Source organism: Mytilinidion resinicola (genome assembly GCF_010093595.1).
Source record: "Mytilinidion resinicola strain CBS 304.34 unplaced genomic scaffold BDZ99scaffold_24, whole genome shotgun sequence".
Classification (NCBI taxonomy): Eukaryota; Fungi; Ascomycota; class Dothideomycetes; order Mytilinidiales; family Mytilinidiaceae; genus Mytilinidion; species Mytilinidion resinicola.
Genome location: NW_022985460.1, coordinates 309,076 through 330,443, shown reverse-complemented (window position 1 = coordinate 330,443; position 21,368 = coordinate 309,076). Strand labels below are relative to the sequence as shown.

Sequence of the window (21,368 nt, the reverse complement as noted above, 5' to 3'; positions counted from 1 at the left end):
CCTCTTCTGGGGCATGAGCATTGCTTTGCTCAATGCGATGCCACCCACATTCGTCGTGCATTGAGGGTCTCAAGATGGAATGAACGCTCGCTCCTGTACGACCCCTCGGTTTGTACGGACATCTGCAAAACTCTCTCGAAGCGAAAGTGATTCCATATATCTGTCCGAAGCCCTCTAACTAGCACGCAGGTGCTGCACAGCACTTGCGTCTTGTACACCACCTGCTCTTAGGAATATTTCTCTCTGTCATCGACACCTAGCACAGCATGTACAACGAGAACAGTCCCTCTTGTTACCTGGCATCACCATTCGAATCCTTGAGACCTTGCGCTCAATAAGCTTTGAGTTCTGAAAAGCATCCGATCCCTAGGTTATAGCCCCAATTGCAAGCTTGCCAGCTAGCTTTGAGGTGTCGGAGTGTCATACTGTTCCGACACGTTTCTATGGCTGGAGTGTTGGCCATTGACATGTCACTGTCTAGGATGGACAGTAATGGAACAAGACAGTGGACGCGACGGCAATAGATTAGTGCAAGAGCCGTAGGGCCTTTTGCATTTTGTATGTCCTAATATACACTCTCGCGTGTACACTGTGGTAAGTTGGAAAACGTTTCTGTGAATGTTCATCTTCAAATGACATGAAGTGAATTGAGCTAACAAGTGAGCAGAGTCACTTCCTCAATGGAACCGCCAGGCCCCACTTACGCAAGCAACCTCAGATACTCGCATACCTTTCGGCACCCTCTCCACCCTTTTCTACATGCTATATTCGTCGCTCCAGCGAAGAGTACTCGTACATTCTAGCTCTACATACCGACCTCATTGTCAAGTCTCAAGAAATCAGGCTACTTAGGGGCGATGTGACAAACGTAACAGTATATATTCGACAAGACCTCTGCAAAGAGACAGAATAGACATTGGAAAGAACAGAGATTCTTCGGAGCGTCATAGAAAACGTATGCCTCCGCCTCACTCTCTAGCATCGAACTTAGCTAAGTGCTGGGACGTCTCACCAATTCACTTCCAACCGAGCAGCGTCTTCCATAGAAGGCGCAACAGTCCAGCACGATCATGTCGTATAAAGACTTATGCTGATTATGGATTGCACAAGGGTATTCAGGACCGAAGTAGATGATGTTGATTGCTAGAATCTATACTAGAGATTATAGGGGCACCGAGTATAATACTAGCTCTTGGGCAAACTCCATTGCTGCGTACCACAATTTTGAATTCCGTCCACGTCATTTGCAATCTATGAAGCCGTCGTCCTTGACCAGTAGAACACGCACAGTTGTGGTAACCATTGAAGATGTAAAGATTTGAAGTGAGAAAGACCGTGTAGACCTACCATAACATACCATTCCACCATGCAAAGAAGATCATACCCCTTTTCTGAGCACTTACAAAACGCACTATAAGTCGTTGTTCGCTCACAAATCCTACTTAAATGCCCGGAGTTCCTAGTAACTTCGGATACCGAAACCATGTCCGACATATGATTTCAAACCCGCAATTATTCGCATCACTGCCACTCTCGCAAATACGAAGCGGTGCTCGCAACCCGAAGCGCATACACCGCGTCAGCATACTTTCGCGTTTGCCGTTTTCCGTATGAGCCGGACGGTTGCCTTCGGCGGAGGCTTCGGGGAGGCTTCAGTGCCAAGAATATGAGCGTAGCTCTTCGCTCTGACCTGCAGAACGCAGGCAAAAAAGGGCGGTGCCTACAAAAGGTCCGATGACTCCAAATGTGGTCCTTAGCTACGCTTGGAAAGGATACCAGACTCTGCTGCCTGTCACCGGTCAGCCACGCAGTCGCATGGCGTGACTAGCTTTCGTGTAGGTAGCGAAGCGTCAAATTGCTCGATCCTTGCTCTCGTGTCCGCGCATGCGCCGTTGCTTTTATACGTTTCGCGCGGGATGGCTGCAGGATTTCTGCCTTGTTGCTCGCGAGTCGTACCGATCGTGATCGGTGAACATGCCAGCAACACACCGACCCAGGTATCTGGAGAGCATGATCCTTTGCAGATTGACTTCCATCTTCAAAAGGAAGGTGTAGTCCTCGCTAGGCGAGCTGCGGACGTGATCGTTTCATTGCAGTTAGAGAATTGAGGGAATTGCGCGGGGAGAAGGCAAACTTGCAGCAAAAGAGAGCAGGTTAATCATTTGGGCGGTGAAATAAGAAGGACGGTAATGGAAATGGTCTAGAAGAGCGTGTTTTATGAGCTAGAAAAGGGCTCGATGCATGAACAGGGCGTAATGAAGAGCTTTTTGTTACCTGTTCTGGGAATCCCTGGCGGCTTCCGCCAGCTAGCCGCATGCAGGGCCACCTAGGGCGTCCGTAAGGCTGAAAAAAAAATGTCGTGGGAAGGATATGATTGGCGGGGAAAGAGTTCGTGACGGGCATGGACCGTGGCGGGTGTGGGGGGCAGCGATCTCCCGCGTGACTGTGGGGTTTGTAGCACGTTCGCAGGGCTGAAACTTGACATCGAAAGGCCTTGAAGAGGAGACAAGGGGGGTTTGGGCAGTCGTAGGATGCACATGAGTATGTTACGGTTTTGTGTCTCGTTTAGCCATGTACCCATAGAGACACCAACGCGTGGCATCGATCATCGAACTTTCAAGAGCAAAACGTATATTTTTGGTGAGCCAGCGCAGGGGTTTCATGATGGCAGGGAAGGGATGTGGTTGAGTTCTCCCCGGGTTGGGTTGACGTTGTCCAATAAATCCGAATGATAGTCTAAACTTAGAAGTGAGGCCATTCCAATGGGCGCTTCAAAAAAATCCCTCCAAAGGCATAATATATGGCAACGAAAACCAAGGGGTACAAAGTCCAATAGATCCCGGCTTTGGGAAAGTGAGCGCGAACAGACTTCCGGGATATCTGGTCCGACGTCCTGTCCAAATGGGAAGAGATCCGATGGCGGAATAACTATGTACAGACACCCTCAGCCACTTGAACATCCCCTTTACCCATAGAGATCCTGCCACGGCACTTTGGTCCATCGCCGTCACACCGGGAACGTGTAAGGTTGATTCCATGGGGACAACAACACTAGACTTTGAGCACCGCGGTAACGCATCCAACATATTATCCTGAGGAAGGTTCCGTCTGACAAGAAGAAGAAATCGCAACAAAATATGACCAATTAGTAGTTGTTATTGACCTGGCATTTGTTCTGGCTCCGACTTCTTGAGCACCTTTTTAATCATGGATGTGGCGATGGCCGCAACTCCATAAGTAGCTGCTTTGATACGCATGGCTTTGTCTTCAGTAAGCAGGACGGCAGGCCTTGCTTGGGCATGGCTGCCCGTTTGCTTTCCGGACACTTGGCTATTGAGATCACTCTCGCTCCTAGCAACTCGGATGATGCTATCTTCTGATTGCCTCACATCCTCCGGGTCGTCACCTCCCATTTTCTCGGAGAGGAATAGCTGCGTAACATCGTTACCTTTGTCCGTTGCTATTCGCACGTTTTTATTCTCTTCGATGGCTGATCGAACACGTTGTAAAGCTTCGTGGGCAAGAGTACCCTCTGGTCCGACTCGTCTTGACAGCAAGAGTAAATATGTAATCGCTAGTTTGGGTCAGATAGATCTTCGAAACACCGGACTACTCTCACCTCCATCGGGTACCACGACCCTCCAGTCTCCATTCTGAATTAAAGATTCAAACACGTCTCTTTGCTTTAACAATAGATTCGTATCACAGACGATTATCTACGGCCCAGCGATCAGAAATGCGTGATATTATAAAGTATGGTATCAACTTACTGTGTAACTCTGAACAAACATCTTACTAGCGGTCATCGTTGATGACCGTGCCTGCTTATCGGAGCTCACAAGGGCTGTAGAAGGCTGCAAGCTTTTGGTATGCTGAGGTTGTATTGAATCGTTTTCCTCCTCGGCTTGAATCTCCCTCATCTCCGGCGAATCCTCGCTAAGGTCGTATGATATATTCAAAGAAATCTTCTCTTGGGCCTGCGCCGGCTGGTCTATGTCCATGTCGTCGGCCAGTAACGTATGTGTGAGTTGAGGGACGTATTCACCAGATTTGTGTCCTGGCACGACTTGTGAGAAGGCAGAAGACATAGACCACGTATTAGAAGATCGGTCGTAATGTATCCAGCGCTCAAGCTACTCATGACTTAGTGATGAAAACAGCGGGTGGTGTGGAAAGATTCTCAACTCACAGTTGCGATTTGATGACCCAGGCGTAGGATCCGCTCAGTCCTGTCCTTTGTTGTTGAAGCGAGCTCAAGGGAACGTTCTTCCTCATCATGTTCACCACCAAACCAGCTCTCTGGGAAATACCATTGGCTCCACACCTGCCCACGTATAAGGTAGTCCTCGGGCAAAGGAACGTTGTCGCTCATATCCTTTGAAGGGAAAATATCGTTATTAACGAGTGGTTCGAGCCTTTCAGACTTCGATAACGTATTGAGGAAGGTGACGAGTTCGTTCCAAGGAGCGTTGTCGGCTAAGGCCGAGACGTATGGTATGGTAGAGAGACTGGAAAGGAAAGCAAGAAGGACGTGAACATGTGGAAGAACATTCTTATCCCCGATACGCCGAAGAACAAGAGCAAAAGTGGAAAAGGTAAGACGACAGGCGGACAAAAAGGCGACATCGTGAGACAATTTGGACAGTTGCGACGAGGTTTCGTCCGAGCTGAGTTGTTTCGATCCTACAGAAGGAGATGGCGAGCGACTTGAAGAGTCTTGTTCCGAAGGACTGGACGATCTCTGAGATTTGTGGGAAATCTTCTCAGCGTATGACTGATAGATCAGTCTCAAAGGCGAGTCTTGAAAGCCGTAGTCAAAGAAACCAGCGATATTGGTAACAGCAATGAAAACACCTTGCTCGTTCCACTTTGCTGTTACTCGCCCAATGTGGTTGTCTAGCTGGCCTAGGAAAGCATCCTTGGACTCTTCAAAGGCGTCAGTCGACAACCTCCCAAAGAGAATACCGTGAGCTCTGATAAAGCTGGTATCAATGGGCAGCGAATGCGTGTATGAAGCACTGGACCGTCCTAGAATAGGGTCAAGCAACGTGAGAATTGACTCCCGAGCGCTCATAAAAGGAACGACACACGTGAGAGAACGGGAATAGTAGTAGAGCTGCTGCAGCGCATTCGGGCGGGCGAGGATGGCAAGGTGGTGATATAGACGACCAACGTATGGACTCTTATCAGCGGCTTTGCTATACCAGAAGCGTGCAACTCCAGCCCACGTCTCACGATCACGCAAATCCTCGTCTTCAATGGCCATACGATACCGACCAAGATCTCCTAGACACTCGATCCAGGTGTCTTCAAATGTGGGTACGGTTTCGTAGAGCAGAGACATCATCTGGTAAGCTAGATAGATGAACGCCAGCATGTAGTCTAGCGACTCTGGCAGCCGTCGGCGTAACAACTCAAGGAAGGAGTGGATACCGTGCTTCCACATCCGTGCCGGCATTGAGTATTTGGACGCGAGACGACGCAGTGCGGGAGAAGCAGACGGGTGCTGAGAGGCAAGGAAGAAGTCATGATGCTCGTGCAGCAAGGTCCGATGCAGAGCAATGAGGGCCTGCCAGTGGTCGTTGGCGAGCTTCGTGTCTCCGTCGGGATCAGGTAGAACAGACGCCTGCACTCGGTCCACGTGAATGCATTTGGTTTCGACCATGGTCAGACCCGCGTAGATGGACTTGACTTCGGAAGCTAACTGTTCCTGGGAGATCGGGCGTGCATCGGGCTGTGAGATGAGATCTGGATAGCGAGGATTGGTACGCTGGACTTCAAGGATGCCACGTTGTCGGAGAGAGCTTGCTTGGGGGGCAACGTTGTATTGCGGGGGGGCGGAACCGATGCTGTGTCTTGGGCTGCCATAGGGCGATTGTCTCTGGGCCTTGGGTTGAGGTCGCGGCGTTGGGTGATGCTGGCCGTGGGGGTTTGCAACGACGGACCAATCCTCACTTGATGCATTAGGTGTGCCTTGTGTGCCTTGGGAGTACAGCGTGGGAGCACCCTTAGCGGCATCATGGGGATTGAAGAGTTGACGCTGACTGGACTTAGGCTGAGGGGATGAATCAGCGCCCACAGAGAAGGGAATGTTTCTTGAGTAGTCTAAGTCCTCTACATAAGGCCCGGAGGGGTCCTCGTAGCCAGTCGCCTTCTTGGTCCGCCTGGTGTCCCGGATCGGCACACGTGACTGTAACTCAGATGGTTGAATATCGGAGCCAGCGGGCCGCTTCTTTGGCCGCGGAGGTGATTGGGATTTGCCCTTCGTCTCCAACAATGACAGCTGCGTTAGATCAGGGGTGGAACCAGCACCTGCAGTCGCCTCGGATGAGATGTGCGACTCTCGTGCAGTCTGGTCAGCCAATGACCGCCTGGGTAACAGTCAGTCCGGGGTTCGCTTGCGGTGCCCTAATGTAGAGCTTGCGGTGATCCAGTTTGGAAATGCAGAAAAACTAAACTTACGCAGCTTCGTCTCGCAACACTTTTCGAAATCGGCCGGGGTTCTGAGGGTCAATTCCCATGCCCAGCAAGATCGGGGAGTGGTCTGAGACGGCATGATCCCACAATTGGTCGTCATTCTGGAAGATACGGCCGCTGCAATAGGGACACGACAGCTCCTGAGCAACGGCCGTCTTCGCCTGCGTCCTCAAGGCTTGTGTATATCTGGGATGGTTGGTTGGCTGCGCGGGGCAAAGATTGGTGGACGTACTTGGACTGCAGGAAATCTGCCATTCCGGCGAGTCGTATATGGTTAGACGATGTAATCTGCGGATGTCTTCGCTAGTAAAAGACTTCATCGGCGACCCGAAGCGGCAACTCTGACTCCGGTGAGCGTTGAGCCTCAAACGCGGGGGTGCCAACCTGATATCTCAGGCTCAAGGCGGGTGGGGGTACCTGAAAGGGGCAATGCAGTACGGGTCATGAGCTTATTGGCCATGAAATGGAGCGATGAAGAGGTGAAGTGCGGTATGATGCCGGACGGAGCTTCATTTTGACCTTTTCTATGAGCAGCGGGCCGGAGAGGACTAGACATGGGTCCGCAGTTTGTTGCCTCGTGGTTCGCATTTAGGCGGACGACAGGGAGCCCAGGCTTGCGGCTCAAGTGCGCACTCACCGGCTCGGCCCCTTGACGCCCCACTCGCCTACTTGAAGGCAGAAATTTATGTCAGATCCGTTTTCCAGAACCGTCAGCTGCCCGGTTTGGCGCCCACCCCTCCATCCCAGGCCCCCGTTGTTCAGATTGACTCGCTCTCGTGACGAGATGGACAGAACCTGACTAGACATGGACAGAATGTGAACTAGTCGCCAGCCTTCTCCAAATCCGGCGCAAGCCCTAGTCCATCATGATGCAGTTCCGCGCGAGCCCATACCTTGGTATGTTTGTGGGAATGCGGAGCCTTCGCGCCGTGAGGCCTCACCAGGTTGCCTTCAGAGCGTCTGCATCGTTCGCGTCCAGTTTTCCAGGACTCACCGGAGAGCGCTCCCTGCCATATGACTAGGACTCAGCCCTGAGAACTTAAAAGTCTACCCTCCGCCCTACAGTTCTCCCGCATCACGTTCGAGATAGAGCCTTCACGAGGCAACATGGAAAATTGATGGCCTTTGACCAACAAGCTGCTCCCCCTCAACCCCCCCTCCAGGCTTCTGCTTATGGTCCCGAGTCCTCAGGAGTCAGACCTCATCATCAATGACTGCCCTCTCGGTGAAAGTGTGCCCTTTCACGAGGCTGAAGACAGACCACAAGGCTGAGGATAGACCACGAGGCTACGGCACATCAGATTTTGGCCCCTAGGCTTCATCCTAAAGTCAAGCCTCCTTGCGGACTATCTGCAGTCTACTGATATGCTAACGCAGGAAGACGTCTCACACGATCAATGTCTCTCCTGCCTCAGCGGCTACGAACGTAGACGGAGACAGCGCCGCAGCTAAGCACCAGGCAACAGAAGGCTTTGGCGGAACAACTCCACGCCTCAATACTGGAGCGGCGCATGCCCCAGTGTCATTGTGCCCCAACGACTCTGGTCGCAATTAGAACAAAGGACCTATCGTTTTGTGGCAAGGCAAATGTTTGAGTCTTTGAAAGAGTTACCCGAGGATGCGCACTAAATCGCACATCGAAACAAACTACGTCTCCATATACGGTCGAAATGGGCAAATATATCGGAGCCATGGAGACGCCGTTATCTTGATGACGGACACTCCAGTCGTTACAATACTGTTAGAAACGGGCAGCATCGACCAGAATACCACTTCGATGGGCCTCGACGATCCTCGGGTAGTGTTGGGCTGAAGATGTGACAGCTGGGCTGTTTTTTTGGCATGGCACACCTGGATCAGGTGTTGTAGTTGTCCACCATTTCAGGGCGTAGAAATGAGAGGGAAATGGGAGGCCTTAACCTCCAGCCTTGATGTTACCGGCCACAAATCTAAAGTGGAAGAGCATTATGATGGACGGCCATTCAAAAAAGCCGAGCATTATAACAGGGCGACCATTAACATCTTTGCTATCACACCGGATGCGCATACATACAGGTCGTTGGGCATCAAGAAGGCAGGGAATCTGGAAGGTTTATGCTTGAGTCCTAATCTGAATAAACCGTCGGACATGGATACCAAGGGAGTCCTTTCAAACCACGCGACACGCATCGTGTTAGTCAAAGACTGGCCAGCGATGCCAGCGAATACGCCAGCGAATACGCCAGCGAGTCCAGCGCAACAGACAGTCGTTGAACCTCCCCGCCGGACCATTGGACGCAAGCAATCTTGCGGAATTCAACCTGCTCAAACTTCGGCCTGCTCAAATTTCCCTAGTACAACGTATAGGAGATGACGTGTGTTGCTACTTTGTGATTCCTCGGAGTAAACATGGAAATGCGAAGACTTTCGAAATCACAACCAATTTATCGAGCATCTCAAGTCAAACAGACCCGCTTCCAGCGCTCTTACGACGACATTAGTATTCTACACAGCTTTCTGAGGAAACCCTTTGTATTGCAATCCCATTGCCCATACCCGGGCAACCAGAGCAGTCGTTGTATCCTTTTACCCGGAGTAGGTTACCTTTGAGTCGGTAGTGGCTTTTTCCAGAGCATCACATGAGTAATTTCTATTATAGCTCTGGAGCCTACGGATACCCATACGCAAATGGCTCAATTACTTCACGGTTGTTCCACGTAGAGGACCGGCCTTTCCTGGAAAACCCGTAAGGTAAATATTCATAATCCTCAAGTGGAGCTGCAATAGCTGGTAGTGGTAATTTTTACGTTAAATATGGCAGTTCTTGAAGAATCTCTGAATCTAACTTGCTATAGAATCCGATTGCGAGGCACACAGCGACACCCCCTCATAATCCATACAGCCGGAAGCAGTATAAATTTTTCAAACACTTTAAAAGGCAGCAATATTTATTGGCTGAAATGGCGGGATAGCAAACAAGATGGCAATAAGTAAATGGGACTGTTGCGCACACCAGGAAAGGAACCGCGTCTACATGCATTTTGCTGGTGAGAGGACTACTTAGCTTCCCCTGAGCAGTGATTCTCCTGCTCAATGCTTCGATCCGACATTTGGTTCCGCCCTGGCAGCTTAATAGAGGTCTACGTGAGGTAGGATCATGTTCTAAAGTGCGATCGGATCTCATCTTGCGAGGTGCCATAGGGAGGTTTGTGAGTAGCAATGTATGTTTCAGTTCCAAGTTTCGAATACATGGACCTTGTTTACTATCATGAATCAGCACCGTCCTGCTGCGGAATCGCGGCCGGGACCATCCGAGAAGCTAAGTTGAGCTGTCCGACTTCCTCCATTTGTCTCCTGACTACGCATTTGCCTTATACCATCGCTCTGGTCTCTCCGGTTAACTCTGGTGACATGAGAAGACAACGTACCACCATGCGCAATAGTCATATGGCTCTCACGCGGCCAAAGTATTGAAGGCAAACATTATCATGGTTACTCCAAGTCTGATTTCTGAAGGCGCGGTACTCCTCGGGCCTGAAATGTGGTACTGCCACAATTGCGGTCCCATCCCTTGCATCACGTGTCCTAACTCTGCTGGGCGGAGTCTAAGGCTTCTCATCAATGCACTAGTCAGATACAGTCTCGCATGTCTCTGTGCATAGTAACTTAAGCAACCACTACGGAAAGATGGTGGTATGGTCAGGGATCACGCGCACATCTCCACGACGCTAGAAGAAAGAACCCACCCAATAGCATTCTTGAAATTCTAGTGCTATCTAGAAGGCATCTAGAAAATTCACGAAGCCGACGCAGGTGAGCTATGCCGTAAGACAAAACACCATCATTTATGTCCTATTTACCACACGGGCAGCTGAGCTCCGACATCGCCTTCTCGCTCGGCTCCATCCATACGGTCGTCCTATGTGCCACAACATGCTCCATTCTCCCGGAAGGCCATTGATTGAAGTACAAGCTTGAGTCCGTCGTGCAGAGTATGAAAGCGCGACTCAGCTTCAACCCTGTGTCAGCTCTCCGTACGAAGGGAGTAATCTCTGCTTAGAGGCAGCTTGTCAGATTGATCCTAGCTGGCTACGACCTCATTGCTGATGCTAGGCAACCTGCTTACCCCAGGATATCTCAGAGGCTGGTAAATCCTTCATACATGTGCAGAAACGCGCAGCGAGCGGAAGATTCCGTGGGTGTCGAGCGGATAAAAGGAGCAAACGAGCAAGTGAACGTGCGAGACGTATCACGTAACCGAATATAGCATTCCCCGCTTCGCGAGAGCTAAATCTCGTGTCGATCTTGTTTCGCTGTCTGAAGGCTGAAACCCATGTGTAACGAAATATCTCCGTCTATCTTCGTAGAACTCCGTTGAAGCTTTCGCAGTGGACTATTCCAAAAGCCCTTTACGCCCCAAATGCAGTGTCTCTCTTGAGACGCCGGATGTAGCAACCCGTGGTGCCAGACATACCACTTGCGTCGTCCCGCCTGAGAAAGAAGGCAAAGAATGCAATGCAACTGTTTGCTGTTCCGCGGGATGTCGAGCAAGGCGCTCTCAGACGAATCAAGTATAGTAGGTGGATGAAGGCTGAGTTGGCAGTTGCGGGGCACCCGGGCAGAGATGCAGGCGGACCGGTTGGTTCTCTGGTTGTGGGTGACGCCAGCACTTCAAAGCTGGATTTATATCCAAGTATGGCCAATGGGTGCTCAAGTTGTCTCTCGCAACTCTTCTCTTCGGAACGGGGTGGTCATTGTTTACTTGTCGTTGTCAGAGAACTCTTCCCAGAAAAATTATGCTTAGATGCAGGTGTTGGTGACGCATAGTTCTAACCGATAAGGCTGAATTTAGTGTTTGGTAAGCACGAGCTCTTCGCGCAAGTCAATTACTCAACTAGCATTATCAAACTCTAGGCATCCAAATTTTTAGCCTCTATATTTACCGCTGGATGTATGCTTCCGCGGTGCTTCTGAAACTGATGTCGTGCTTTTAATAATGCAATCTTGTGATGGATTCCGGAGGAGTGCATGTCAGGCAACAAGGCGAACAACCGAAACGATGCTCGCCTTGCGAACAGCTATTTTCGTCTCCTTGCGTTCTCCCTTGACCGTTTTGGGGCTAAAGCAATCAGGCTGAGCATCCAAGCAGGTTTGCTCGAGGATATCGCGGGGTAAACACGATAATCGAAGTCCATTCACCTGGAGCGGATGGATGCAGGCTACAATGACTGAAATTCGAACCAATCATCTCTGCGTCGCTCCCACGAGGCAAGTTTAATTTGCCGAAGCGCGCATGATGAACATGCAGCGATAAGGACCTGTGCACAGCCTCGCAAGGTGATCAAATGAAAGGTCGTTTCATTTCCTTCGTGTAACTGCCGAATGACTGGTGGCTCAATATTGCCAATGGCTTTGAATCAATGGGCGCTTGATTGGATGCCTTCTTTAAGCACACCCATTGTGCATGAGTGCTTGAAGCCACTCGTCCTCCGCAATCGTCACGACACTTCGGAAGATCGTCACCGAGGTGTAGCGTTGAGGGCTTGGTTGGTTGAAGCATCTGGAGCAGTCACCTGCCTGACGTAATAACAGCAGAGAATCACGAAGGCAGAAGTCTCTAGCATTACTCCAAGGATGTCCGACTGGCGAATGTGGAAAACAAGGAATGAAATCTGTCGTGCAAGTCATGCAGCCAAAGTAAAAGATACGTCTTGTCACATTGTGAGGAACGCCCACCTGGCAGCTGTACGCGGGTGTTATTCGGATCAACCATACCCCTATCTAGTTCTGGACAGTGAAGCGTGTATACTATAAAAGGGATACGTCAGTCTTCTTTCTTCGCTTTCTCTAACCTGAAGTTATGGTGAATAATGGCGGAGGCTTGCGCGGGATCGACCAATCATGTCCATTGAAGTAGAGCCCTAGCCTCAACCGTCTCGATCATGGTCTTTGAGTAAGGGAAACAATCGGATCCCTGTGAGACGATCCACCCACATCGATCACTTTATGTAGTAGGAGTTTGCGACGACCATAAAGAGGAAGATATATAGCTATTGCAGTTCCATTTCGGGGGTTTACCTCGAAGGACTAGATTGGAACTCTTGAAACATTGTCCCCGATTTGAAGTGGCTGTCTGGTTATCGTGCATTGTACATGGGCAATACTTGATGGGAGAAACCAGATCAAAACGGCTGTCTCCTAAAGCGTTCGAGATTGTCTCGGTACGATCTGCAGGTACTCAGTATAGCCAGCGTCTCGATCATGTTTCTTCTTTCCATGTGTTGTAGCGGTTAGGAAGGGGATGACAGAATATCATTCGGAAGTCCGTTTAAGGCTTACATATAGTAAACTTGTGTCCCGCCCAGATTCGTTCAGACCAATTGGAAGCCCCGTAACGTATTTCTTTTACTGCGCCTCCAATATGACGTGGAAACTAATTGCGATGAAACTACTGGTGGTGTATTTCAAAGCAATTCGGTGTTGTCATGAAAGAAGGGATAGCCTGACTTTCGCAAGCTTCCTTCGTCTAGTTTCGACGTCACAAAAGACGGTCTTCCCAACAACTACTCACTTTCTATAAGCACTACGAGTCCAGAAAAGTGGTTGAGACGCATGAGCAAGGATGGGCAGGTATTTGAGCGGGAAAAGATGTGGACGAAAAGAAAGACCAGCTCCATAGGCTTGGTAGATGCTGGAGAAGTAAATTAGCCAGACATCGGTCGGTCTCAACGATTGAACACTTGGAAGAAAGATTGCAGAGAGAAATTGCAGGTATGATTCAAGGAAAATGGGAACAACGGAACGACATCCTACCCAGGCATGAATCTTGTAATACTATCAAGTAGACTTCACAGGCCGGAGACGCAGCTAAACAAACAAGGTAACGTAACGCAGTCGTCCCGCAACTGATTAGAATACTAATAGACTGATGATTCTCAGCTATGCGATTCAATTTCCATGGACGAGAAGCATTATACATCGACTATCCGCATTCATAGACTACGGTTGGTTTGATGGTCGATGGCATGCAGACAACTGTAATCCATCTCGTAAATCGCAAGTCCCTGCTAAATCATGTTTCTACTATCTGAGCAAACTCAGGATGCCAGCTTTCCAAAAGCCTTCAGCTGTATGATGGGTACTTCGTACCCAGCCCGTGAGATGTAGTGAGTGTCTAAGTGCATAGTTACGTACGTAAGTACTTATGTCAGCTGAGTGGCTGTGTAGTCAACTACAAGCTGAAAAAGGGGGACCAGCTCAGCCACATCGGCCTCTCTTCAGCCGATCTTCGACGTCGTCATCGTCATCGTTTCATCCCATCAAGGTACGAACAACGCGTCCACGGTCCTGGCATCACCATTTCCACCACCGCGACTGCGTCCATCGCGCACCCACTAGATCGACAGCCTCAATCAAGACCACTTCTTCGATTATACACCCTCACTTATTTCCGGCGACGAGATATAAAGCCATCTCCGACGAGGATTAGAAAGCAGCGCCATTCACGCACCAATTCTCGGACGACTCCCCTCACTGTTACCCAATCACGCAGCTACACTCCCTCTATGATCCGGACATGCTAGTGGCTCTGCGTGGACTCTGCGATAGACATGAGACGTGACCTGGGCGCTATCAACTACCGACCAGGTGCTTCTTGCGCCCTTATCGGACTCACAATCATCCTCCATCTGCCTCGTTGAGGTAGCTTGGCCCAATTCGACATTCTCCCCTCGATTTCAGCATGGATAATGAAGCCGTGTTCACGGCAGACGCCGACGCCGAGGCTGGTGTGCGCATTGGCGCACCAAGTCGGGCCTCGAGTCGGTACCGAGATGACGATAGGGTAGACAAAGGTGGCATAACTAATTTGGAGCAATATGATAGCACTGAGGAGAGTCCGTTACTTGGAGATGGGTCGTCGAGTCACTACGGCAGCGTCTCAACCTTTGGCGATGGAGAGCATGCTGTCCCTGCATGGCAGGGCATGAGAGATTTCAACGGCTTGCCGTGGTGGAAGAAGCCTTCGGTAAGTCTGGACTCTCTCACCAATCACAATTGTGATTCTAACCCGAGTGACAGGTTTACTGGCTCTTGCCACCCTTCCTTCTCTTCACACTCGCTTTCGGTGGCATCATTGTGCCAAAACTCAACCTTATTCTAACCCTGATATGTCGCGAGTACATGGCCGAAGCCTCAAGGACAGACCCCCAGTTCTCTCTACTGCCAGTTGTGTTTGGTGACGACAATCCCCAATGCAGAATACCAGAAGTCCAGAAGCGCGTTGCGCAATTCACACTGTACGGGAGTCTGATCTCTGGCTTGCTATCAGCAATCACGAGTCCATACCTAGGAGCTCTGTCCGATCGACACGGTCGCAAGCCAATCCTCATATTGACGACGTTGGGCATGCTCGTAGGAGAGGTCGTCACTATCTTCACGGCCACATTCCCGGATACTATCAGCGTCAATTGGATTCTCCTGGGGATGGCCATGGACGGCCTCACGGGTTCCTTCATTGTCGGCATGGCTGTGGCCCACTCTTATGCCACTGACTGCACTGCTCCTCAATTAAGGAACGTTGCATTCGGATACTTCCATGGCTGCCTCTTCACTGGCATTGCCCTAGGACCTATCATTTCCGGATATATAATCAAAGGCACCGGGTCCGTTTTGTCCGCGTTCTATATTGCGCTCGGATGCCATGCCGCCTTCATTCTTTTCCTCTTAATTTTCATTCCAGAATCTCTTTCTAAAGCTCGGCAAACTGTTGCACAAGAGAAACATAGGATCGAGGTAGAAAGATTAGGACCCGCTGCAGACTGGATTAACCAAATTCGAAGCTACACCCTTGTCGAACCTCTTAAGATTCTTTATCCGACTGGCGAAGGCTCAAGCGGTGCCATACGCCGGAACTTGATGCTTCTCGCGTCTGTCGACTTGATTATGTTCAGCGTTGCTATGGGCGCGATGACTATCGTCGTCTACTACACCAACATTGAATTCGGATGGGGGAACCTCGAAACCAGCAAATTTGTCTCGATCGTTAACAGTTGTAGGGTTATCTCTCTGATAGTCCTCTTACCCATCGTCACACGTCTTGTGCGCGGATCCACTGGGACGTCCAAGCAACGCAACACTGGCTCAGACAAATTCGATCTTTACGTCATCCGTGTTGCTGTGCTATTTGACATGGCAGGGTTCCTGGGCTATACTCTCGCTCGAAGTGGCGGCGCCTTCATCTTGTCAGGTGCCCTAGCTTCTGCAGGTGGCATTGGCTCTCCTACTCTCGGCTCGGCTCTCACAAAACACGTTCCTCCAGACCGCACCGGCCAGCTGTTGGGAGCCGTGGGCCTTTTGCATGCCTTGGGTCGTATTCTTGGGCCCGTTATCTTCAATGCAATCTACGGTGCGACGGTCGGTAAGTTCAGGCAGACGGTCTTCATCTGCCTAACTGCGACCTTTGGATTGGCTTTCATTTGTAGTTTGTTCATTAGACCCCATGGTACGTCAGAGCTATTTACACCCCTTCTAATTTCAACCGCTAATCAATACTGTTGCAGTTTATCTCGACGAGCCCGAGTTCCCCGCTTCTGCACCAACCGCAGATGAAAGCGAGGAAGAAAGCGTTCCTCATTAATGGATTAGAAGTTGGGTGACGGCTCTCGTCCCCTTTTTGGTTGTCGTTTCACGGGCATTCGGGCGCATATTCAGCATGACATGCATCTATCACGATTCTCACGAGTTTCTAAGACTATAGACTGTACATTTCACGGCCAAGTACCCAGGTTGGTCCGAACATATGGTCGTGCTCGGTCTATACATAGGCTTGGAAGTACTCCGTACCTATGATATAATGATTGAGTCCCTAAGCGACGCGTATATTGACGCTCCTCCATAGCAAGTCCGCAAGAATGTAGAAACATTTTCTCTAGCAATAAGGGTGTGATGTGAAGATCTCCAAATGGAAAGCTAGTCAGACAGTAGGATTCTAGTGGCTAAAAATACATGCAGCTACCAAGCAAAAAGCGGATAATCGAACTGCAGATTGCAGTGTCGCCACCAAGATTTTGCCGCAAAAGCCAGGAAATCATAGCCTGTGACCTTCCAACGCCAGTACTAGTGAAAGTTCAACCGCCATAACACCATCGCTGCTGCCTTTAACCTCTTTCTGAAGACCCCCGAGATCTGTAGTGCCACCTCCCGTCCACCAAGTACGACTGCGAAAAACGCGAGTAGGTTTGGATTCGAGATCGGTGTCCACCATACGATCTAATCAGCAACCTGGTGAAATCATAAACGTTGCCACCAGTCAGCCGTGAACCCGTTTCCTGCCCTCTTCCTACCTATTCACCGCAGTGAATCCACCACCGAATCCTGCTCCAGCCGGTGCATCTCCCATTTCAGTATCCTGTCCTCTCCTGTCCCCATTGGTGCCCTCGAGGCCCTCAACTGGTGCGCCCTGACCGCCAGAATACGCTCGCCTTCGCTCAGCATATTCTGCTTCGCTATTGTGCGGGCGCCGGTCATCGTAGGGCGCCTCAAAGTATGCGCCAGGCTGACCCGGGTGGACCTGAGGCTGATGGGGGTGCAGGGGCGGCAGATGCGAGTGGATGGGAGGCAGCGGCGTGGCGCCAGTGCCATTGACGGGTGGGGATGCCGCGCTTCCGGGCACATTATTGAAGAAGATTGGGCCAGAGCGGCTCGGATCGGGGGTAGAGTGAGCGGACGACAATGTGCGCATTGGATTGAGGATTGTTTGGTGATGCTGGTGCTGAGTGGCAGGTGGGGAGGGATGCTGAGGAGCCAAATTCCCACTTGGGTGAGCCCCCAATGTTGGCGTGTTCTTCCGATGCGACCGCTTGCTGCGAAGGGGCTTGTCTTGCGGCTGTGGATACTCTCGTCAGCCATCACTTCTTGCTGCGAATCTCGCTCGCACATAGACATACCGTAGGCGGGGGGCTGCTACTGCGGTCCGACTCGTCCACATTGTACTCCATTCGCTGGGCTAGCTGCTCCAGCAAGAAGGCTCGCTCAAGGCGCATCTTAGTGATTGCCCGGTTGAGTCGCTTGAGCCGTAGCTGAGTGCCAGCGTTGTTCTCTTCAATGTCATTGATGCGCCTTCGGAGGTCGATGCACTTCCGGTAGTACGCTTTCTCCACAGAAGGAGGGAGGTCCGTATGCGAGGGCGTTGTGCGCACTGAGGACGTTAGTTGCTGTCTCGTGGTGCATCGTGATGGCAACGGGATGGGCAACCTACCTGCTGCAGTTTGCGGCATCTTGAGAGCTGTTGACAGAACCAGACACCTTCGGAATTTCTATGCAACAGACGTTAGAGCTTTGGAGAGGATTGCAGGGTTGATGAAGTGGTCGCAAAATGATGGAGCAGCTTGAAAGTGTGAGGTCGACGCGCTGCTGCTTCACGTAGGCCGGCAAATCCTCGGCTCCAAGGTGGCCAACCAGGGTGATCTAACGGACTATCACGAAGTGAATTGGAACTGCGAGATCACAGAACTTATAGTTTCAGATGGTAGGATTTCAAGGTATCATCATAGTATGGTTCTAGCTAATCATCTATTCCGCCTCAGCAATATTCTTCTCAATCCCAACGACAGCCTCCCTGACAGCAGGGCAGAAATGCCTCCTCAGTATCTCTCCCTCCCAGACAGTACTAGCAAAAGGATTACTTCCCTCAATTTCCTCCCTCGTGGCATCAAACACACCGTCACCTCTTCTCTCTTCCGAGTGCCACAGAGCACCGATCTTGCGTCCATGTATCTTAGTCACTTTGTTCATGAGGCCTAGCATCGCTAGACAGGACTTCTCGGGTAGTTGTAAAGATGCGGTCATGAGCTGCTTGCAAAATGCAGCCACACGGATCGGAGACACAGATCTTACTGCGGCCTGAGGAAGCAAGACTGAGGAAAGCGAACGCAATAGTAGCACGGTGGTGGTTTGGATGTTGACCTTGTTGGGATTCGACGCAGCGTCGGGAGCATGCGGATCAGGAAGATGAAGGGACTTTGCGCTAAACTCAATGTCGGCGTTCAGAGAGACGGGGTGTAGAATCCGATAAAGATGAGTAATGAAAAAGTTCAGATCAAGTTTAAGTGTCGTCGCTGCCATGCTACCGTCTTGCCCTTGAAGGAGAGCAAATGCTGTAATAACGCAGAGCAGCGACTCGCGGCTGGCATTACGAGGGGTTTCTTCCTCAATATCTTCGGCGTCTTCTTCGTCACTATCGTCGTTCGCAACAGATTCTGCATAGTGTATGAGATCCTTGAGGGCCTCCAGAATGTCCCCGAAGAAGTCTTGATTTATGAGATGGGCATATCTTGCCAATCCCTCCAGAACTGCGCCCATCAATTTCGGGGACCTCGCTTTAAGAATGCGGAAGTAAGCAACGAACACCATTTTGAGCGTCTCCGCTTGCATACGATCGCGTTCCTCGTGGCTCACTGTCGCGTCAGCTTCCTTGAACTCTTTTTCGATGGCCTTGCGCTCTTTCAACAGCTTCCGCGTCTTCTTCGTCCGAAACTCGCGCTTTTGTTTCAGTTTCTTCCCAGCCATAGCGTCTTCCGACGGTCTGTCAACGGAATTCTGCGAAGCTTTTTGTGAGAATTCAGAGAGCAGCCGTAGGTGGAGGAACGTATTTAGAACACTTTCGTCCACGTAATAATGGCGGGCCTTCATCATCTTCGTCAACATCGTAACTGCGTCAAGGGACGCGTTCCCGTCCTCGTCGTTCCGGAACATGGTTTCTAGAGTTTCGCGGCATCTTGAAAAATCACCATCGACTCGTTTGCCGCTCAATTTGTCGACGAGGATCTTCAAAAGGTCTCCTCGGAAATTGAAGTGCGGGACTGCAACAAGGAGATTGCACGCGCAGCTGATAGCGACTGTTGCTAGGCCGGCAACTTCTTCTGATGAGGCGCCATTACTACCCTTTGCTAGCTTTGCCAGCTCCCGCACGTAGTTCTGATATGTGGAGACCAATGACTGCTCAAAAGTCCAGAGCTTCTTGACTTCTTTCGATAGCTTCGTCTTCATCTCGTCTTCCCTTGCGGGTCGTATTCGATATCCAGGAATAATGTCCTTATAAATAGCCAATTGGGTCGCCAATGCCAATTTGCGGATTGTAATATTCTCCGACGAAGCGATTTGCGCCAACGCCCTCAGTGAGCCTGTATGTTCTTCCGGGTCCTCATTAATGAGGCTCGCCAGCCTTGCCAACTCCTCCTTTGCTTCCAGTATCTGCTGCTTCAAAGAAACCTTGGGCTTTTCTGGCACTGGTTCCTCCTCCTCGCTGCCGTCGTCTTCATCTCCGAAACCCAAGAAACTATCCGACTCCTCGGCCGCAACCTCTGGCTCTAGTACTGCTTCAGGTTCCACCCAGCCTTTCGATGTCCTAATTGGTAGTCTCGAGTTCTCCTTCTCCTTGCTTTTGACTTTTCGTGGCCGTTGCTCGTATTCTTGCTCCAAGTTCCATTTCGAAGCGGTGACAAGATAGTCGTTCTGTGCGTTTCCATTTACTTTGGCAGATTTCGGGGGCGGGCTGGCGGATGCTCCCGACTTTTGGGGCGAGAGACGCCGCCTTTTCGCTGCAGGTATTCGAGACATGAATGGTGAGTTGTGTTGCAGTCTGAGAGTGATCGCTGGAAGAAAAATTAAAGAGGGTCCGGGGGAATAGTGGCCCCACTTCCGCGGTCTGCAGGCCAAAGACCTCCGCAACTTTTTTTCGTCTGCAGCTCCAAGACCTCCAATACCATCTGAAACTTTCACAATGCGGCCTCTCACGGAAACCGAGTAGGTCTAGGTCAAATGCGTATCCTGTATCTTAGCTAATCATTTGAAGGACGAAGACGCTCTTCGAGAAGTTAGCAAATTAGTAAAATCCCGAAATCAACGATCATAGAGAGCAGCAGCTCACCACGTCCAGTACTGGCGCATCCCTGAAGAGCATCATCGCCGAACCGTCCTCGAGTTCATCGGATAGAAATGTGTTCCGAGTCCAGAACAACCGCGTATACTTTGTTCGGTACGGTGGAAAGATAATTCATGCACGCGTTGGAGGGCACTAACTGCGTCAATAGAGAGTCGATAGCGAATCTGGCTACCAGTGTTGCGCGAGTCCAGCTACTCTCACTGGGGACCTGTGTTGGAAAATTTACAAAGACTGGTATGACCGTCTCTATTTCTGCAGCACAGAAAGCCACTCGCGCTGATTCACACACAGGAAAATTTCGCATGCACATCACCGCCCTCGATATCGTTGCTCCTCACGCACGCTATAAGGTCTGGGTGAAGCCAAATGGAGAGATGCCGTTCTTGTACGGAGGGAATGTGGTCAAGGCGCACGTTGGAAGGTGGAGCGAAGACTGCCCGGAGCACCAAGGTATGGTCCTAGAATACACGTAGTTCAAGTTCAAGGCTTATCATAATCATCTACAGGTGTAGTAGTGCTGAGCATGAACGACACCCCTCTAGTGAGTATCCAAGCTAGCTATATCTTCAAGCACCTTCGAAGGACAAATGGGACGGTAGCTAATCCGTATACGTAGGGCTTTGGAGTGAGTGCGCGCTCGACAGCAGAGGCGAGACGGCTGGACCCAACAGGTGTCACGACTTTCCGACAGGGGGATATTGGAGAGTACCTCAGGGAGGAGGACACTCTATTCACGACCTGATCGATCAAGACGATGACACGAGATACGAAAGCCGGCAACAGCTGTGTATCCACTGCGAAGGCAGCAACGAGGGCCCATAAGCTGGACCTGATAACTCACCGATTATATCTGGACAGTAACTGACGTCTCCGTACAGCTGCACAGCAAACGCTATTACCAAATGACTACGGGACTGCACTGCGAGCGCCGCGGATAGAACGGTTGTGCGTGCAGTACTTTGGTTTGCGA

General features: G+C 50.7%; 5 protein-coding genes across 5 annotated transcripts; 2 read left to right on the top strand and 3 right to left on the bottom strand.

The window, feature by feature from the left end:
* Window positions 1–3,465: 3,465 nt before the first annotated feature.
* Window positions 3,466–6,959, bottom strand: BDZ99DRAFT_426165 (uncharacterized protein). The gene is made up of 6 exons (XM_033717109.1): window positions 6,895–6,959; window positions 6,710–6,818; window positions 6,463–6,663; window positions 4,190–6,371; window positions 3,771–4,133; window positions 3,466–3,716 (listed from the first exon to the last, which is right to left on the bottom strand). Exons 2-6 carry the CDS (start codon window positions 6,730–6,732, stop codon window positions 3,585–3,587), a joined length of 2,901 nt encoding a protein of 966 aa, XP_033570960.1. The 5' UTR covers window positions 6,733–6,818; window positions 6,895–6,959; the 3' UTR covers window positions 3,466–3,584.
* A 2,261-nt stretch (window positions 6,960–9,220) lies between these two features.
* Window positions 9,221–9,782, bottom strand: BDZ99DRAFT_157313 (uncharacterized protein). Its single transcript, XM_033712844.1, has one exon. It carries the CDS (start codon window positions 9,653–9,655, stop codon window positions 9,344–9,346), a length of 312 nt encoding a protein of 103 aa, XP_033570959.1. The 5' UTR covers window positions 9,656–9,782; the 3' UTR covers window positions 9,221–9,343.
* Window positions 9,783–13,780: 3,998 nt separating this feature from the next.
* Window positions 13,781–16,481, top strand: BDZ99DRAFT_426161 (MFS general substrate transporter). Its single transcript, XM_033717108.1, has 3 exons — window positions 13,781–14,482; window positions 14,536–15,958; window positions 16,017–16,481. Exons 1-3 carry the CDS (start codon window positions 14,198–14,200, stop codon window positions 16,091–16,093), a joined length of 1,785 nt encoding a protein of 594 aa, XP_033570958.1. The 5' UTR covers window positions 13,781–14,197; the 3' UTR covers window positions 16,094–16,481.
* Window positions 16,482–16,543: 62 nt separating this feature from the next.
* Window positions 16,544–20,078, bottom strand: BDZ99DRAFT_502821 (uncharacterized protein; the record flags this gene model as incomplete). Its single annotated transcript, XM_033723922.1, has 5 exons — window positions 18,177–20,078; window positions 17,714–17,740; window positions 17,403–17,653; window positions 16,800–17,341; window positions 16,544–16,673 (listed from the first exon to the last, which is right to left on the bottom strand). The coding sequence occupies exons 1-5, from the start codon at window positions 20,071–20,073 to the stop codon at window positions 16,544–16,546; spliced, it is 2,847 nt and encodes a 948-aa protein (XP_033570957.1). The 5' UTR covers window positions 20,074–20,078.
* Window positions 20,079–20,236: 158 nt separating this feature from the next.
* On the top strand, window positions 20,237–21,140 carry BDZ99DRAFT_491343 (60S ribosome subunit biogenesis protein NIP7; the record flags this gene model as incomplete). Its single annotated transcript, XM_033723101.1, has 7 exons — window positions 20,237–20,259; window positions 20,309–20,341; window positions 20,393–20,491; window positions 20,547–20,632; window positions 20,690–20,848; window positions 20,905–20,939; window positions 21,015–21,140. 7 exons carry the CDS (start codon window positions 20,237–20,239, stop codon window positions 21,138–21,140), a joined length of 561 nt encoding a protein of 186 aa, XP_033570956.1.
* Between the last annotated feature and the right edge of the window lie 228 nt (window positions 21,141–21,368).